This window comes from Osmerus eperlanus, chromosome 11 (genome assembly GCF_963692335.1).
Source record: "Osmerus eperlanus chromosome 11, fOsmEpe2.1, whole genome shotgun sequence".
Classification (NCBI taxonomy): domain Eukaryota; kingdom Metazoa; phylum Chordata; class Actinopteri; order Osmeriformes; family Osmeridae; genus Osmerus; species Osmerus eperlanus.
This window is the reverse complement of record NC_085028.1, coordinates 14,979,005-14,996,305: the sequence shown is the minus strand read 5'-3', so window position 1 is coordinate 14,996,305 and position 17,301 is coordinate 14,979,005. Positions and strand designations below refer to the sequence as shown.

At 42.2% G+C, this 17,301-nt stretch overlaps 2 protein-coding genes across 2 annotated transcripts; both read left to right on the top strand.

Annotated features, from left to right (window-relative positions):
* The first annotated feature begins 248 nt into the window (after window positions 1–248).
* spcs2 (signal peptidase complex subunit 2) lies at window positions 249–2,044 on the top strand. The gene is made up of 5 exons (XM_062472662.1): window positions 249–408; window positions 987–1,070; window positions 1,169–1,333; window positions 1,629–1,759; window positions 1,848–2,044. Exons 1-5 carry the CDS (start codon window positions 316–318, stop codon window positions 2,032–2,034), a joined length of 660 nt encoding a protein of 219 aa, XP_062328646.1. The 5' UTR covers window positions 249–315; the 3' UTR covers window positions 2,035–2,044.
* Window positions 2,045–3,881: 1,837 nt separating this feature from the next.
* abcg1 (ATP-binding cassette, sub-family G (WHITE), member 1) lies at window positions 3,882–15,729 on the top strand. The gene is made up of 15 exons (XM_062473530.1): window positions 3,882–4,114; window positions 4,846–5,089; window positions 10,096–10,213; window positions 10,435–10,567; window positions 10,785–10,835; window positions 11,062–11,207; window positions 12,144–12,267; window positions 12,527–12,641; window positions 12,742–12,890; window positions 13,469–13,570; window positions 13,949–14,117; window positions 14,241–14,341; window positions 14,810–14,968; window positions 15,081–15,199; window positions 15,296–15,729. Exons 1-15 carry the CDS (start codon window positions 4,052–4,054, stop codon window positions 15,522–15,524), a joined length of 2,022 nt encoding a protein of 673 aa, XP_062329514.1. The 5' UTR covers window positions 3,882–4,051; the 3' UTR covers window positions 15,525–15,729.
* Window positions 15,730–17,301: the final 1,572 nt, after the last annotated feature.

Genomic DNA, 17,301 nt, shown 5'->3' with positions numbered 1-17,301 from the left:
TGCAACAGTATTTGAAAGGGCTAAATCAATTTATTTGAGAATTGTGATTTTGCAATGTTCATATGGTATTCTTACAATCATTTTATTTGGGTACATACATGACAATATTGATATGCACACAATAATTACATTAAAGTGTTTTGTTAAAATAGTGATTCACTTTATGATACTCCGATATACAAATTATTTGTTAGAATAATGATGTTGAGAATGAGGTTATGAAGGACGATGAATTGAGAGTGGAGATTTGCATAACGGTGCAGTTCCGTCTTCGTTGGTAGGTTCAGTTTGAGTTGGTTGGCCACTGAAAACAGCATGTTAGCCTATCACATTGTCCCAGGTCACACAACAAACGTACAGGAAGAGAAGATGGCAGCCAGAAATGGAAAGAATGGACTATTGGAAAAAGTGAGAATTATCTATGTTTTGATTAAATTCAGTGTTCGCAAATAACGGAAATAGGAGATAACTGCATCAAAGCCACATACATAAATAGCATCTTAGAGTTTAAACGTTGCCGTCTGCGTGCATGACATAGCCAAGTAGCTATAAGTCCCTATGCTAGATAGCTAGAGCTAGCTGCTAGACTAGATGCTAGCTAGCAACCCAGTAACTTTGTGCTAATGTACTGTACACGATGTTGGGTATGGTAGCAAGCTAGTTACGTAGAAATTGCTGACTAGATAGAGCTAGCTTCTGTGGTGGCTTGTTCTGACATGTTTTGAGACTTGTTTTGATGTCAAAGCAACTGTCTGTTTCTAGATATCTAATATTGTACCATCCAATTTGCTTAGCACACGACAGAAACGAAACATCTGACAGGCTTAAGATCCGTTACAGTACTGATGCTAGCTAGACGAATGCTAATAGCTAGCTAGCACATTGAGTCACAGACGCGTACTTAGTTGAAGCATTTCTAGTTTCATTCTATTGAAAGCACTGCATTGGCTGCTATTTGACGTGTGGTGACATATTAATATTCACAGTGGAGGATCGATGAAAAACCTGTGAAGATTGACAAATGGGATGGTGCAGCTGTGAAAAATTCTCTCGATGACGCGGCTAAGAAGGTTTGTGTTGTACATTTTTTCTATCACATTCTATGCTCCATGGCATGGGAAATTTAGGCAAGACCGTTTACTGATGACGATTTTTGATCTATTATTAGGTCCTCTTGGAAAAGTATGGATACCTTGAGAACTTCAACCTTGTAGATGGACGTCTATCCATTTGCACCGTTTCCTGCCTCTTTGCAATTGTGGCTCTGATTTGGGACTATCTTCATCCGTTCCCAGAATCTAAGCCAGTTCTGGCATGCTGTGTCATATCATATCCTTGCATGGTTAAACCGCCGAATTAATTATGTTGTCCTACTATATAAAATCATATCAGCATGGTCTGGTATCTCTGAACAGCTGTTAGTCCACCACAGTGTTGTAGCATATCTGAGGAGGTGCATGCTTTTTCTAATCTAGAGGTGGAAATTTGAGTAAAAAATTATATTGGTTCTGTTATTTTAAACATATGGCACACATGGACTCACCAGTAAATAGCTTAAAGCTGCTATTTAATGTTTATAGTGAGTTACTCCCCAGTTACTTTCCTTGACTGACATTTTCTTCACATATTTCATCATGATGGGAATTCTAACTCTTTACACCTCATACCAAGAGAAGAACATCTTCCTGGTTGCAGTTGAGAAAGACCCTGCTGGCATGGATCCAGACCATACCTGGCAGCTGTCCTCCAGCCTGAAAAGGTGTGCATGTTTAAAAATGGCATTAAATAACATTATTTACATTAGTTTGTTATTATTTACCGAATGTGTTGTTTTGTTTTCCCTGTAGGTTTGATGACCAGTACACGCTAAGGGTGTCTTTTACAGATGGAAAGACCAGGCGCACACGGGAAACGGAGATCACAAAGTCTGTTGGGGCTTTTTTTGATGAGAATGGAGTACTTGTCATGGATCAGTTTGAAAAGTCTGCCTCTAAGCTTCATGACACATTGGCTATAGATAAGAAAATAAAGTAATTAGATCTGATATCAGCCTCTTTGTTGTCTAGCAACGGGGGGGGGGGGGGGGGGGTCAACCATTGTTTCTTTTTAAAGTCTGCACAACTGCATTTGTGTTGTCCATTCGTGTTGCAATTCGATAAATGTATTTTTTTATATCTACAATGATTTTTTGAAGCTCTCATGTCATTCTAAAGTCCTAAGAATGATGGTAGAGGAGAGATGTGCTTTGGGTTGTAAACATGGAAGCTCTTTGGTATTAAATAGCTTAACCAAGGAAAGTAAATGTGGATTGTCCTGATATTTCATCCTAACATTTTCTGCTGATGGACACAAGGCCTTATAAATGTGGAATAAATAACTGGATTTTCTTTTAATTTAAGAAAATGTATCTCAAAAGCCTTATACAATGTAATTACCTATTTAAAATATGATTATGTTCTATGGATTGTATCATTTGTTTCGTTAGGCTGTTGAGGGAACAATAACCATGGTTTAAGAAAGGGATTTTATGTTCACTTAAAATATTTATTTTAAGGCAAATTGTTCTTTTTTATGTAGATCTAGTTTATTTGAGAGTTTTAATAGATCAGCAAACTTCATTCAGGAGTGCACATTAATGTCCCTCAATGTTCTATCGCATTCAGTATTGAACATACATTCTTGGTAAGGCTATATTTATTTTAAGGGTAGATGTTTGAGCATACAGCACCAGGACACGTTTTTTTAATCTTTAGTATTATTGTTATAGACCTGTTACAGACCGGATTTAGCTAAATGTCTGTTATTCATACAAATTTAAAATAAAAGTATAATCCGTTTTTACATGTGCTTACTGTTTGTGTATCTGTCCCCCCAACTTTAAAAAAAGAAAACTTAACAGCTGTGTCCTCGGTTATAAAAAAAACCCCGGTCCCATCTACATTTAAAAACAAACCTATATCCCCCTCGCATTAAACAGTATTTAATCATACTCTCTGATATTAGTTTCAGCTGTTTGAGAGTCTATACCAATATCGAGGATAAACTGAACTAATGGATATGTAAACAGCTCTGTCAGCAGTATTTTAATATTCAGAAGCCACCCCAGCAGCTCGTGCAAGGCCCTGTGACTGATATTTGGCTGCGGGCATATAACTGCTCCAAAAACGCCACTGTGGAATAAAATGGGAAGTGAAGGAGTCCACATACTATCTTTTGCCAGTTTTTCCTCTGTACCTGCCATAGCTCTGGAGCATGTAGCTAGTTTGCTTTAGTTAGGAAGTCTTGCTATCGAATTTTGTGTATGTAAGAAACCGTGGACAATAACATTTTATAGAAAAAAATGTGAATTGTGAATGGTTTTGCTTTTGGGGGGTTGCGGTAAAATCACGAGGGACTTGAGCATGACGAGAAGAGAAGGCTGTTTGCTAAAACATCCACAGGAGGTCGCAAGCTGCACCATTGTGCATCGATGATACAAAAACGGACCCAAACCCACGTCGAGTTTTAGTCCCCCCTTCTTTGGTGGCCGTGGCATTAATCGAGTAGTGGCCGTGGCATTAATCGAGTAACGTTAAAAAAGTCACTCAGTCATTCAATCAGTTTATTCAAATTATGTAAGGCAAATCAGGCAAACTACAGCAGGCATAGGCCTAAGCAGAATGTAGGATCTTGGTTCTACTTGAACAGTGATTTAGATTTGCACAGCGTTTTTATACTTGGACTTAAAGAAAAATTGTTCAGCCTACGTGAATATGTATTTATTTCTGTTACATTTTACAGGTATCTAATTAGTAGCCTATTAAAGGTTGTTGCCTTGTCCAAACTGTGTCATGACGTCAGTTTGTGAACACCCTGAGCAGGTTATCCGCTCGTAAACAATAACAGCGCGAATACAGAGGCAGCATTTGGAGCAGGTTCACCGAGCGCACTGAAGTGGACACTACAAGCAGCTAGCGCACATCGCTCAGTAAAGAAAACAGATGCGCGTGTTTTTATAAAGAAAATAGTCTAGGCTATTTGAGATTCCATTCACTGTAACGAATTGTTTGGGATGGCTTGTCTCATGGCAGCCTTCTCAGTTAATAATACAATTGTCACCAACTCCATCATAATGGTAAGTATTTACTTAATTTACTTTATAGAAGTGGAGATTAAACTAATAGTTGTAATCTCTATGCGCTATCACTATTTATAATTAAACAGTGCAGCCTTTGTCTGTGCATACTTTATACACAAGTGCTTTGGCAATCAATGTGCGATAGTCTACCAAAGCCCACCTGTATCAAGACGCAGAGATGAACTGTAATAACCTTTCATGCTGTAATTTAGAGGACTGTCGTTTTTTCATAAATGCGTCAGCGTTTGTCGATATGAAATTATTCAATTTGACTGTATAATTAGCTTAATTGATATTGGGTCATTGGGTCACATTTTTTCGGTTTGTTCGTTTTAAGTATTAACCTACATCTAAAAATAGCCAACTTGTATTTCGATCATACAGACAGAAACTAGGATAGATCGGTTTTAATCAATGCTTATTCAACATGCCATCGTACATTTTTGAAGGGATGTGCTTCTCTGCTAGTATTGCACGTTTGTTTTCTGAGTTCAGATTAAGCTTTGTCTGATAGTAACCTCGGTACTCTATATATAAGGAAACCGATTACGTGGTGTACAGTAGGCTACAGTAGGGCAATCTTTAGTTATCACAGTGAGTTCCCAGCGTGTCATTATATTTTGTTAATACAGTGACTGTAATATTTTTATTCTCTCAATGTACAGCATGAACATTTTGTTTTAACCTGTCTCTGGCAAATGTTCTCACCTTGTTCATTCTTCAATCAGAATGCCAATGGTCCCCCGGATCTGATGCTAGACCCCAGGACTGTGTGTGTTTCCATCGATGAGGTGGTCAACAACCACATGGGCAGTCAACAGATTCCTTTGTTGCAAGGGCACCTAAAGAAAGTGGAGAACAATCTGACTGAGGCCCAGCGTTTTTCTTATTTACCTCGGAGACCAGCTGTCAACATTGAATTCAAAGACGTATCTTATTCAGTTCCCGAGGGGCCATGGTGGAGAAAGAAAGGTGGGTACCTAACAATCTTGCAGTGTTACCGTTTGGACAGGGAGCTCATCTCTAACATGGGCCTACTTACATTTGCCAAACCTGAAGCCAACAGTGTGATCTATTCTGTGGCCTATTGTACGAGTGAATTCTTTAGCTAGGCAATTCATTTGATTTGTTCAACTGGGACTTGATAAGGCTGGGAGTGGTCTTGCGCTCAGTCTAAGTTACAAACTGTAATTCCAGCCTGAAATACAGAATAACCATCGGTATTCACCGACTCCAATCACCGCTTCACGCTGTCTTCAGAAGTGTCAAGATCGCCTCACAACCAAGGTGTTTATTAATGAGGTGTAGGCTAATTGGTAGTTTTCTGTGCTGACGTAATCATACAGCTGGCTTGTTACGTTGACATGTCTTGACTTGAGACCCGACATCCCAGAGTATTGTTCTGCTCATTATCTCACCCCATCTGGAAACATCTTGCATGTCTGCATCTTTGTGTTATTTTACCTGCTCACATCACTTGTATTTTGTGTGTTGCCTCACATGTGCCGTCCCATGTAACGAAGCACTGCTGTCTTGGGATGGAAAAAAACCTGACAGTTTGCTGAACTTAACAGATGGACAATTTGCTTCTGTTTATGTTCACCTCCACTTACCAGTTAAGTTGATGCTCCCCCCCCCCCAAAAAAACAACGAATTAGTAACATTGATAACATGTACTGATCAAATGTTTCCACACGAAGATATAAGAAGGTGAGGGAGTGGATATTAGGTAGTAAGTTGTAGCTTCCCTTTTATGGTTGGAATGAGCAGTGCATGCTCTGATGTCTGCCATTGATGATTCTTAAAGAGAGACCTCACTAGTTTATTGTGGCTTTGAAGCAGGCCGGATACGTTTTGATCATCTGTTATCATGTCTCTCACACTGAAGTGTTTGACATTGGAAGAGTTACTCTCATTCTGAGAGCTGATTTCATTAAATATGTATAAACATTGAAGCTGATAGGGCAGGGAAAGCAGACCCACTTTTACTTTCTGTGTTCCTTCTTTCTGTGTGTCTTGATGCATATACTGTATATCTTAACTTCTGTGACATCTCAGTGCTGTTAAATATAATTCCATGGAGACAGTAATATTTAAAAACGTAAAAAAATATTTTGACATTCAGAGACATATTGCTTCTTGGTATGATAAAGCGAGGAAATTAAACTTCTCATTAATGTTAGTCATCATTTATTTAATAATTCACATTTTGAAGTCTGACATCACTGGAAATATTGCAGACTGTGGACATCAGACATTATAGTGTTGATTGTTGCCTCTCGTCAAGCAGCTTTAACTAGGGCACCTTCGCAGCCAGGTATGATTGATGACTGCAATGGAACCTGGGCTGTGAAGCTGTCCAGAAAATCTAGGTAATCTACACGGAGAGGAAACTGAGAAGAGCTTGGAGAAGGTAGACTTCAGGTGGCAGGAGCAGCGCTGCCTGAGCTGCTCTCAGGAGGTTACTAACGGTCAACAAACTGCAGTAACCTCGGCGATGGGGGCGGGGCTGACAAGCACGCAGCATGATGCCTCAGACTTAGCGAGCAGGAGATAAAAATAAACAGAGGGTGCTAGGTTTGACTCGCCTTTCATCTCTCATAGATCAGAGTCTAAAAATGAGTAAAAGGTGGATTTGTTAACAGAAAACCATGCAATGACGTTGTGTCCCTGGGCAAGGCACTTCACCCTCCACACTTGCCTCGGGGGGAATGTCCCTGTACTTACTGTAAGTTGCTCTGGATAAGAGCGTCTGCTAAATGACTAAATGTAAATCTCAAATGACATACAAGTATGTCCTCTCGTACATTTTGTGGCGGTCTTCTGCTTTATTCTATTTCCATTTGGCGTGTGTTTATGTTGTGATTATATAAATGAATATGAAGCAATGGTTTACTATGTTGACAGCTAAACAGATAGCAATAGATGGGTAATGTGTGTGTGTGCATGACTACATGGGTTTGGTAATGCACTGAAGTGCATGTGTGCGCATGCCTCTTTTTTCAAAATGAGCCTGACTCAGGATTAATATCCCTCAATTTAGGACACTGTGACGCCACGAGAGGCTACACAGCCCTCAGCGGGACAGCTCAAAATAGTGCGAGGACACCGGGGTCGAACAAAACAAGGGTTTATTGAAGATCCTCAGGATTAACAAAAAAACTTCAAAATCTTACATAGGATTCCAAAAAACGGCACCTCTTCTAGGCGCAGGACTCCTTCTCTTCACCAAACCCCACTCTGCCCACCTAACTGTGGCTCTCCCTCTTTAACCCAACCCTTTAGGTCATCAGGGTCTGATCAGTTTCAGGTGTGTGGGAATGCCCCGTTTTTAGGGAGGGATGGAGGTCCCGACTCCCCCAGCAGAGGGAGCCACAGCTGCTCAGGCCTGCAGCCACCTCCGGGGAATGTAGCACCCCTCCAGGACCCAGCCTTTCGTGATGTCACAACACCCTCAGCTTATGTTCTCTGCTGTGGCTCAGAATAGCCTTTGTGTTAGGGTCTTCCACTTAATTGTATTTGCACAGCTTAGCCTCTTGTAATGTCAAATTTGGCACCATTTGGGTTTTTTTCAGCACTGAAAGAAAAATCCACAATGTAATGCCAGCAGCTATGTCTGCTACTGTGTTCAGTCACATCATGGCTGTGTAGTTGCTGATTCTGGCTCGTGAGTTTGTTAATGCTCATCAGAAGCACCTAGATCTAAAGGGTTTCCCAAAAATGTTTGTCCCCCGCCAATGTCCTACTCCCTTGGATCCCTTGGTTAAGGAGGTGTCTAAATCTGGCATTGTGTTTAAAAGAACACCGTATGAAAAGCACCTGGATAGAGAGAGAAAACAGACATGTAGCTTGGAGCTTCAGTCGTGCTCTATGAAGTAGACAGGCCAAACAGATGCTGCACCTTGATCTGGGTGCTTTTTGGATGACTCATTTTACAAGCCATGCTTCTCTCCCGAGAGCCGAATGCCATTCTGTCACAGTGGCTGTCTGAGAGAGTCCCCGTCTGCTGCTGAATGACCCCGGGCCCCCCTGTCCTGAACGCATCCGAGCAGGCTTCTGGGGAGACAGTCATCTAGCACCCATGGAGGAAAATGGAGGGCACTTGCACTTAATTTGCAGGCATATAAATGCACGCACGCACACACTGTTTGTGTTCCGGGTTAATTTAATGCTCTTCTAGTAATAAGATTTGGCATATTCTAGTAATGAGATCTAGCTGTAGAAGTCTACTAAAACAGGATAATTGAAGCTTCAGTGTTTTGATGTATTTTTGCTGTCAGATTACAGCTGAACTCACAGACGTAGAGCAGCCTGACAGTCACATTTTAATAAGACATGCTTAATTTCAGAGTGCTTATAATGCTGCCCTCAAATTGAAATTAAACAGTGACGAAAGTGTAATGTTGGTTATTAAGCTTGTATAGTATGCAGCCTCAATATAGAAGTCATATAGAAGTTACTTTGCTGTAGACAGAGCACACTTTCTTAGGAACACTTGCATGCTGATGTGCAGTTACAGTGGTGTGCTTGCGTCATCAAAATGAACTACTTTTACTTATTGGTGTGCTTTTATGGATTTACGTGGCATTACATGTTGGCCAGTCTGGTCGGATTCTGCTGAGCGGTCTTGTTTGTCTGTGGCCTTTAATCTGAACGGCGAGGAAAACCCCCCCATTTTCCATCCCAGTCTTGTATCTAGGCAAATGGACCAAAATGGCATTTTCTGTATTTGGGACTCTACATCTGAATGCTCATACTTTTGTCTATATAGTACATGTTCACTGTGTGCTTTGTGAAAATATAATCTTTTGTGAGACTTCTTGTATAATATCTGTTTAATAGACATCCAATCTATTTCCACCTCAAGGATGTGTGACCCAAATGGGTAAACCTCTTCTAAGTAGATAATAAGTAGGTATCCTCTTACAAAGCACAGATTTGGGCTTGTTGGGTAATTATATATTTCTATCCTCTGTTTATTTTACGAAAAGGACAATAAACATTTTATTTCCTAATTCTTTTGAATACACCAAGCCTGTTGGACTGTAAATGAATATGGTGAAACTCTAAGCTGACCATCTATAAAATACACTGGGAAATAGACAAAATGTAAAAATAATGCTCTATACAGTACAGGTACAGACAAAACATTAGTTCAGAGACGGTTCATGTGTCGTACAGCTGTGCCATTTCGTCTACTTGGGACTTGCATGTTTATCTGCAGCTTGTTTGAGTATTGAAAACCACAGAGACAAATCAGCCTGAAATTTACATCTAACCCATCCAGCCCTGTGCGCACACCACTGCATGACTTCTGCAAAGTGTAGAGGTTTGGTTCTCTGTGGAGTGAGGACAGAGAAGGTCGGAGGTATTTGTGTATCACTCTGTAGGATTATAACATAAAATCCAATTAAACTGGCAGCCACTGCAATCAACTGGATTAGCATTTAGCTATGTCCATTAGATAAATAACAGGTTACTGTGGGCCATTACGATGAACCCTCTTGTGCTTTACATCGCCATGTTCACACAGCATTGTAAAAGATGGCCACTTAAGTCCATTACTTCACCTGTGTGAGGTACGGAATGTTCAGCTGTTTTGTGTGTCGTACAGTCGGAATGAGTTGCAGAACTTCACAAATAAACCGAAAAGTGAAGGGAACCAAAAGAGAGTGGGCTGTGTCACGCCATGGGTGTGTTCTGGTGGGAACCCTTCTGAAACAAGCATGTTTGAGGGAATGTGAGGTGAGGTTACAGAGATTAGACTGTAATAGACACCCAAGTGGATTGTTCCATTCACTTAGCAAACAAAAAACAAATGCCCCTTTAACCCACAAGACAAAGATGGCTTTATTGAAGAGAGGGAATGCATAGCCCTGGGACATCTTTAAACAGGTCCTCGCCGAAGCCGAATGAATTAAAATCCCATTGTGATCAACGGTCTTACATGGGGCTGATTCTTTTGTGCCGGTTCTCAGGTTACAAGACACTGTTGAAGGGGATTTCTGGGAAGTTTACCAGCGGAGGCCTGGTGGCCATCATGGGTCCCTCAGGAGCCGGGAAGTCTACACTGATGAACATACTGGCCGGATACAGGTGTTGCCAACACCCTAGAGTTTCCCACATCACTGATAGACCAGTCCTTCCCACCACACGTGAATCTCAAGTTGAAATATATGTGGAACCTAGTTTAACATGTGTATCAAACAACTGAAACTTAAACAGGCACCTTTAGAAATAGTAGGTTCCAAGGCAGTTTGGTAGGTCCAAGGCAGTTTGTGCTGACAGAAACCAGTAGGTTCTCTTTCTGTCTGTAGGGAGACTGGTATGAAAGGTGAGATACGGATTAACAACCAGCCAAGGGACTTGCGCTCTTTCCGGAAGGTGTCCTGCTACATCATGCAGGACGACATGCTTCTCCCTCACCTGACAGTAAACGAGGCCATGATGGTAAGGACAGGAACCTGCTCGCTTTTTGTTTCTCTCTATTAGGGTCATAATGTGGGCCAGAATTCTACCCTGTGCTTTCCTGCACAAGTACATAACATTATTATTTTGTTCTACATCTTAATAATTTAGCTGACACTTATCCAAAGCAAAAACTAGTAGAAAAGAAATGCTGAAATGCTTATGTAGCATGAACTATATTTGATTCTCTGTCTCACAGGTGTCAGCTAATCTCAAGCTGCAGGAAAAGGAGGAGGGCAGGAGAGAGATGGTAAGAGAGTTGCATGGGAGCAGTCTTCCTCTTAATCTGCTGTGTGCTCTCTGGCCTATCTCTGGGAATTAGGACCAGATCCTTTTTCAGCACTGCATGGTCACCTTTCGTATAGCCAGCAATGTGTTTAGGCCAATACGGCTTACTGTGTTGATGGGTGTGTGATGGAAGCTGCTGAATGTGGCTTGGACCAGGTTAGGTCTTTGAAACCCTCTTGTGTTTTAAGGTGCGAGAGATCCTGACTGCCCTGGGCCTACTGGAGTGTGCAAAAACACGTACATCCCACCTCTCTGGAGGCCAGAGGAAAAGACTAGCCATCGCCCTGGAGCTCGTCAACAACCCCCCTGTCATGTTCTTTGACGAGCCCACCAGGTTCGTTTTCTCACAGCTCTGACATGCGTGTCCCAGGAGCAGGCACGGTCCTGATATAACACAGGATTATAGCCCGCTGCATCCTCCAAGCACGCCGCCTGGACATAATTAGATCTATTGGAGCCAACAGACTGATGCTGTGTACACTTGGAAGAAGACATGCAATTGAATTCTGAAATGTCCCAGTTCAGGTCTAGCTAGAGAGGTTTGAGATGTACCAGGGGACCAATAGGAAGCCCTTAGGGCCTCATGAGGAAGTCAGCTGATGACCATGTGGCCCCATGAGTGCATGTGTGCCATCTGTGGTGATGACATTTCTCCTGGGCTTACTCAGAAATGTTCTTGGTTTGCACTATGAGCCAAGGCAAATATAAAGATGGCACAGCCTTACGTTTTGAAATATTATTACAGGCACAGAGTGTCTATTATGTGAAAAATACAAATACAGCATTTCTCTTTTATGAAGGAAAACCACTTTTTTTTTAAGCTGTACGATGAGGTGTAGGGATGTTGATATGAAAATGTGCCCATAATAGATAAGTACTGCAGCTATTGTTCTTGAGGGCAAAGTCTCATAAGGAGATTTACTCCTTCCCAATCCTCTGAAGGCTTTTAAGACGGACACATCTCCTTCATTATCCTCTGTCACCCCGGACTACTTAACTGCCCTTGGTGGCAAACAAAGCAAAGAGGTTTCAAGTCTCACATTGTCATAATCACACAGTCAGGCAATGAAATACATCCATTACAGTTTGTAAGAGTCCCTTCAAAACAACAATTGTGAAAATACACCCGAGACATTTCTAATATTCTGCTCGTTACTCTAAACGTTAAAAGATTGGACGTTGTGGAAATATACTCATACTGCTAGTGAGAAACCATGTGAGTTTTATGAGTCAGTAACCCCTGTTGCCCACCTCCACCCGTGTCATGTAGCGGGCTGGACAGCTCCTCCTGCTTCCAGGTGGTGTCCCTGCTCAAGGCTCTGGCACTGGGAGGACGCACCATCATCTGCACCATCCACCAGCCCAGCGCCAAGCTCTTTGAACTCTTTGATAAGGTAACAGAGAAACAACAGGCTTCAAACACCGGACTGTGATACACGAATAGCAAAAGAATCACGTGCTAATTGTAACTTTCGCAGAATCAGAATGGGTTTTAATCGCCATGAAAGTTTGCACAGACAAGGAATTTGCTTTCTGATAGTAAGATCGATTTCTGCAGTTTTTACATGGCAATGGATATGAATGACGACACTGAAAAAGAACCACTGAACTGTCTATTACTCACTTTACTACCACTCTTTTTGATGTCCCCAGCTGTATGTTCTGAGCCATGGTCAGTGCATCTACAGAGGGAAAGTGTCCAACCTAGTTCCTTACCTCAGAGAACTTGGCCTCAACTGTCCCACTTATCATAACCCAGCAGACTTTGGTGAGCTACATCTCTTGTTTCGACCTGCTGTTGTACGCAATGACTCGTATTTCACAGTTCTGTGTCTTTTCACTGCTCTCGCTTGCTTTGTCCTCTTCAGTGATGGAGGTTGCGTCTGGGGAGTACGGGGACCAGACAGCCCGTCTGGTGAAATCCCTGCAGGACAGGAAGTGTGAGAAGGACTACAATACAGAACTCAACGGGGATGGAACACACAACCCCTTCCTGTGGCACAAACCTGCAGAGGAGGTAAAGCAAGATTTCAGCCTCATTTTAAGGGTGTGAAACAAAAATCTCAATCAGATCATCCAGGTGAACCTAACTAGCCCTTGTCATGTGACATGGAATATTCTAACATGTTTGTAGATGGATGTGTGATATGAGAGGGCATTAAAGGTTTGAGCGTAGACGAAGATCCCTCTTACATCCTCCCGAGTGTCTAGCTTGTTCACTTTCTGTTTCTGATGAGAATCAGAGTTTGTTCACACAAACAAGGAATTTACTGTGGCAGGAAGGTGCATACAATATATACAGATCTTAAATAAAAAAAAGGAGAATGTACAAAAGTCTAACTAATACTAAAGACACTGTAAAATATAAAATAGATATATAAAAGCTATCGTTCACTCCCCCTCTCCCCCCCTCCCCTCCCTCTCCCTCTCCCCCTCCCCCTCCCCCCCCTCCTCTCTCCCTCCTCCCCTCTCTCTCCCCCTCCCCCTCTCTCTCCCTCTCTCTCTGCCCCCCTCCTCTCTCCCCCTCCCCCTCTCTCCCCCTCCCCCTCTCTCTCCCTCTCTCTCTCCCTCTCCCTCTCTCCCTCTCTCTTTTAGGACTCCACATCTACAGAGGGCTGCCACAGCTTCTCTGCCAGCTGCATGACTCAGTTCTGCATCCTCTTCAAAAGGACCTTCCTCAGCATCCTGAGGGATTCTGTAAGATAGACTGCCACCTAGCGGCGTTTGTTTTGACCTGCAGTTGCAGTTGTACGTGTTGTCAAAAGCATTCCCCAAAGACAGACAACTGTTACATAATGCTTGTCAGACAGGATGATGTCAACACTTGAGTAGGATTCAAAAACACGGGATATAAAAGAATGCCATGGGAATGTTAGATAATAAAACAGTTGGTTTGTAAATACTATGTAAACAAAATGAGTAACATAAAAAAAAAATATTGTATTTGTATATGGACACTGTATTTCCAAATATTTTTGTAATATATTCGAGTTCATTGCTTTTCCACTCGACTTGACTCCTCTCTTTCTCTCTACCCAAGAGGACTGTCTGACAAGTCTTTCATTCTTCCTATAGGTGCTGACTCACTTGCGTATCATGTCGCACATCGGTATTGGAATCCTGATAGGACTTCTCTACCTGGGCATTGGCAACGAGGCTAAAAAGGTTCTCAGTAACTCAGGATTCCTCTTCTTCTCCATGCTCTTCCTCATGTTTGCCGCTCTCATGCCCACTGTGCTGACATGTGAGTATTCCTGGCCCAGTTCTATTGCTCTATTAGACTTAGCTAAACACTCCATTCTGTACAGATAGCCTATTACCTTAATGAGATTAAGCCAACCCTGTGTCCTGATGTTCTCTAATGCAGTCCCTCTGGAGATGGGTGTGTTCCTTAGAGAACATCTGAACTACTGGTACAGTCTGAAGGCGTACTATCTGGCCAAGACCATGGCTGATGTGCCCTTTCAGGTAAAACTCTTCATATGTGCACAGTGGGAATCCATTTGAAGGTGGACGATTTCAATTTGGTGTAGCATTTAAAACAAGCAAATGCTATGTGAACCTGTTATGTGAGTCTAACTGAAGGCACAATTTGCTCAGCCATTTACAGAACAGAGCTCAGGTATTGAGAACAATTAACATGTTACATCTGCTCAAGGAGCTTGAACATTATGCTCTAAAAGCCATTCTGTCAGATTTAGACCAATCCCACAATAGCATGACATAACAAGGCTTAACTCATGTCACAATGCTCTGTATGCTTATTTACTCATGATCAATTTAGTGTAAAGAATCATTAATTGCTTATTTTAGTCATCATTTTTAGAGCTCTTGTGAGTTTCGCGTTCCAAGTGTAACCTGTTTAGTTGGTATATCAGTATGGCTGGCTTGTTTATCTTTTGTGTTTAGCTGTAATTGTGAGGTTTGGCTTCCCAGATTGTGTTCCCAGTGGCCTACTGCAGCATCGTCTACTGGATGACCTCACAGCCCTCAGATGCAGTTCGCTTCATCCTCTTCCTGGCCCTAGGGGTGCTAACCTCCCTGGTGGCCCAGTCTCTGGGTCTGCTGATTGGAGCAGCATCCACCTCTCTGCAGGTCAGAACAGGACTTGGGCAACCGATTCTAATCTAGATCTGTATTCTTGATCTATTTGTAGTGATGTATTTTTCACCGATGGTTGGTTTTTGTGCTGGTCTGTCTTTCCTAGGTTGCCACGTTTGTGGGTCCTGTGACTGCTATTCCTGTCCTACTCTTCTCCGGCTTCTTTGTCAGTTTCGACACCATTCCCAAATACCTTCAGTGGATGTCGTACATATCATATGTCAGGTAAGTACATGACATCCAATATCAGAAACCATCTAAAACCTACAATACTCCACTGCGCCAGAAAGTGCCCAAATTCAGAACGATTGAATTCTGCAGGTACGGTTTCGAGGGCGTCATCCTCTCCATCTACGGGTTGGACCGAGAGGACCTCCACTGCGACAAAGACGAAACCTGCCACTTCCAAAAGTCAGAAGCCATCCTAAGAGAACTGGATGTGGAAGATGCCAAACTGTATCTGGACTTCATAGTTCTCGGCATCTTCTTCGTGTCTCTCCGACTCATCGCTTACTTTGTCCTGCGCTATAAGATCAGTGCAGAGAGATAGACTGAGGGGAAGGGACAGGAACCGGCACAGATCACGGATAGGGTGCTGCCGGGCTCAGGCACACCTTCAGAAGACTGTCCTTCCGTCACTCCTCCAAGCAGCAGCACCAGGCCTGCTCCACACATGCCAAACACTTGGTCCGCATCTTTCCACGTATGAGTGTGCGCAACTGAATTTAGTTTTGTTGTTTAAAAGAAAAAATAAACATCAATGGGACGGAGAAGCATCTCCATGGTAGGTGTTAGAAGACAAATCTCGTATGAGAACAAGATAGAAGACATACCAGATGATATGAACCTAGGGCTTATGCTAGTAGACTGCAGTCTCTAGACTGGTTTGTGTGGCCTCTCTATCTTCTCAAATTAAGTGGACATGTAGAGCCACATTTGAACAGGAGCTGGTCTCCTCTCGTTGGCTTGTAAGAAGTGCCAGATAAGGTAGGGCCCCATACCAGGACCCTCTGTTCACTAAGAGAATCAGAATTTACTGTATGGTGTGCTCCAAGACTAGCTTCTAAAATGTGAATGTGGCAATGCATTAAGGTGGTTGTAGCATGTAGATTTTGGGGGTCTTAACTCTGCAGTGAGACCGGAGAAACACTATTGATCCTGAACGAGGGTAACGCAGGAGTAGAAAGGGAAGAGTAGGCTAGTTAACCTTTGCACAGTCGGCTGTCACTCAATCAAAGCATTTCAGGAAGGCTGGTGCTTTGGGATTTGTTTCACAGGATGTATGCACACAGGACTGTCCATTACCAAAGGAACTTAATGCTGACGGTCTTTATGGGAAGGATTTTACATTCCCCTCTCCCCCCTTCTTGTTAGAGGTCTGCTTTCAACAAAAAAGAAATGATTATGTCCTTGTGGCAGCTTGAATTTATATGGGTTTAATTTGTTTTCTGTGAGGAGCATGCACCGACCACATCTGTGAATCACAATAGTGTTGGCACAGTGACCCCTTGTGCTGTAACCTACCAGGGTGACGTGACTCTTTGAAATTGTTTGAGTACTCCATCTATGTTGAGGTTTATGTACGTGGTCAAGAAAGTATACATTTAGATCATTTTTTTAAGATGTCCTACTGTCGTCCTGCCTTGACCATGCACATTCAGCGTCTGCTTCAGACAATCATTGGTCCACACATAGGACATGGCGTGGTTTAAACCTCTACTTTTCACCCGCATACAGTAACCACTGAAGCTTTCAAGGGTTGGAGAACCACTCCATGTTTCTTTAGGACTTTTTTTGTTGTTGTTGATTTCCTGTGTCGAGATCAATGGATTCAAACTTTACGTTGTTTGATAATGCAATTATCAATGCAACTCTTTAGTTAAACCTGATGGTGATTGGTATATGTTTTGTCATCATGCGTTATTGTGTGTTGCTGTATTTTAAAATGAGGAAGTACTTTCTTGTTCATCGAGGCTCTGTAGAATCATGCAGTGAAAATTGTACATGTTATGTTCCTTCCAAGTATGATTTCATGTCAGTGTTATGACCATCTAATCTGTACCTCTAGTATTTCACTTGCCTAGAAGGTTGAGGCTTTGTCACATCTTTAACCCTTGTGTTATCTTCGGGTCGTTCTGACCCATCAGTCATTGTGACCCACCGTCGTATTGCGACAACTTTACCGCATACAAAAACAAAGTGAAGCATTTTCTTTTAACCGTTGGGCTGTCTCAGACCCCCCACATTGCGAAGGTTAAAAGAAAATTATTTTTATTTGTTTTTGTATTGGGTAAAATTGGGTAAACACAACGATGGTTCGTTATGAA

Excerpts from the sequence above, each read along its gene's own strand:
- spcs2 (XM_062472662.1), top strand. The coding sequence starts at position 316 with ATGTTAGCCTATCACATTGTCCCAGGTCACACAACAAACGTACAGGAA. Across the intron at positions 409-986 it reads AGAATGGACTATTGGAAAAA|TGGAGGATCGATGAAAAACC; the intron begins GTGAGAATTATC and ends TAATATTCACAG. Across the intron at positions 1,071-1,168 it reads TCGATGACGCGGCTAAGAAG|GTCCTCTTGGAAAAGTATGG; the intron begins GTTTGTGTTGTA and ends ATCTATTATTAG.
- abcg1 (XM_062473530.1), top strand. The coding sequence starts at position 4,052 with ATGGCTTGTCTCATGGCAGCCTTCTCAGTTAATAATACAATTGTCACC. Across the intron at positions 12,268-12,526 it reads TCTTTGAACTCTTTGATAAG|CTGTATGTTCTGAGCCATGG; the intron begins GTAACAGAGAAA and ends TGATGTCCCCAG. Across the intron at positions 15,200-15,295 it reads TCGTACATATCATATGTCAG|GTACGGTTTCGAGGGCGTCA; the intron begins GTAAGTACATGA and ends TGAATTCTGCAG.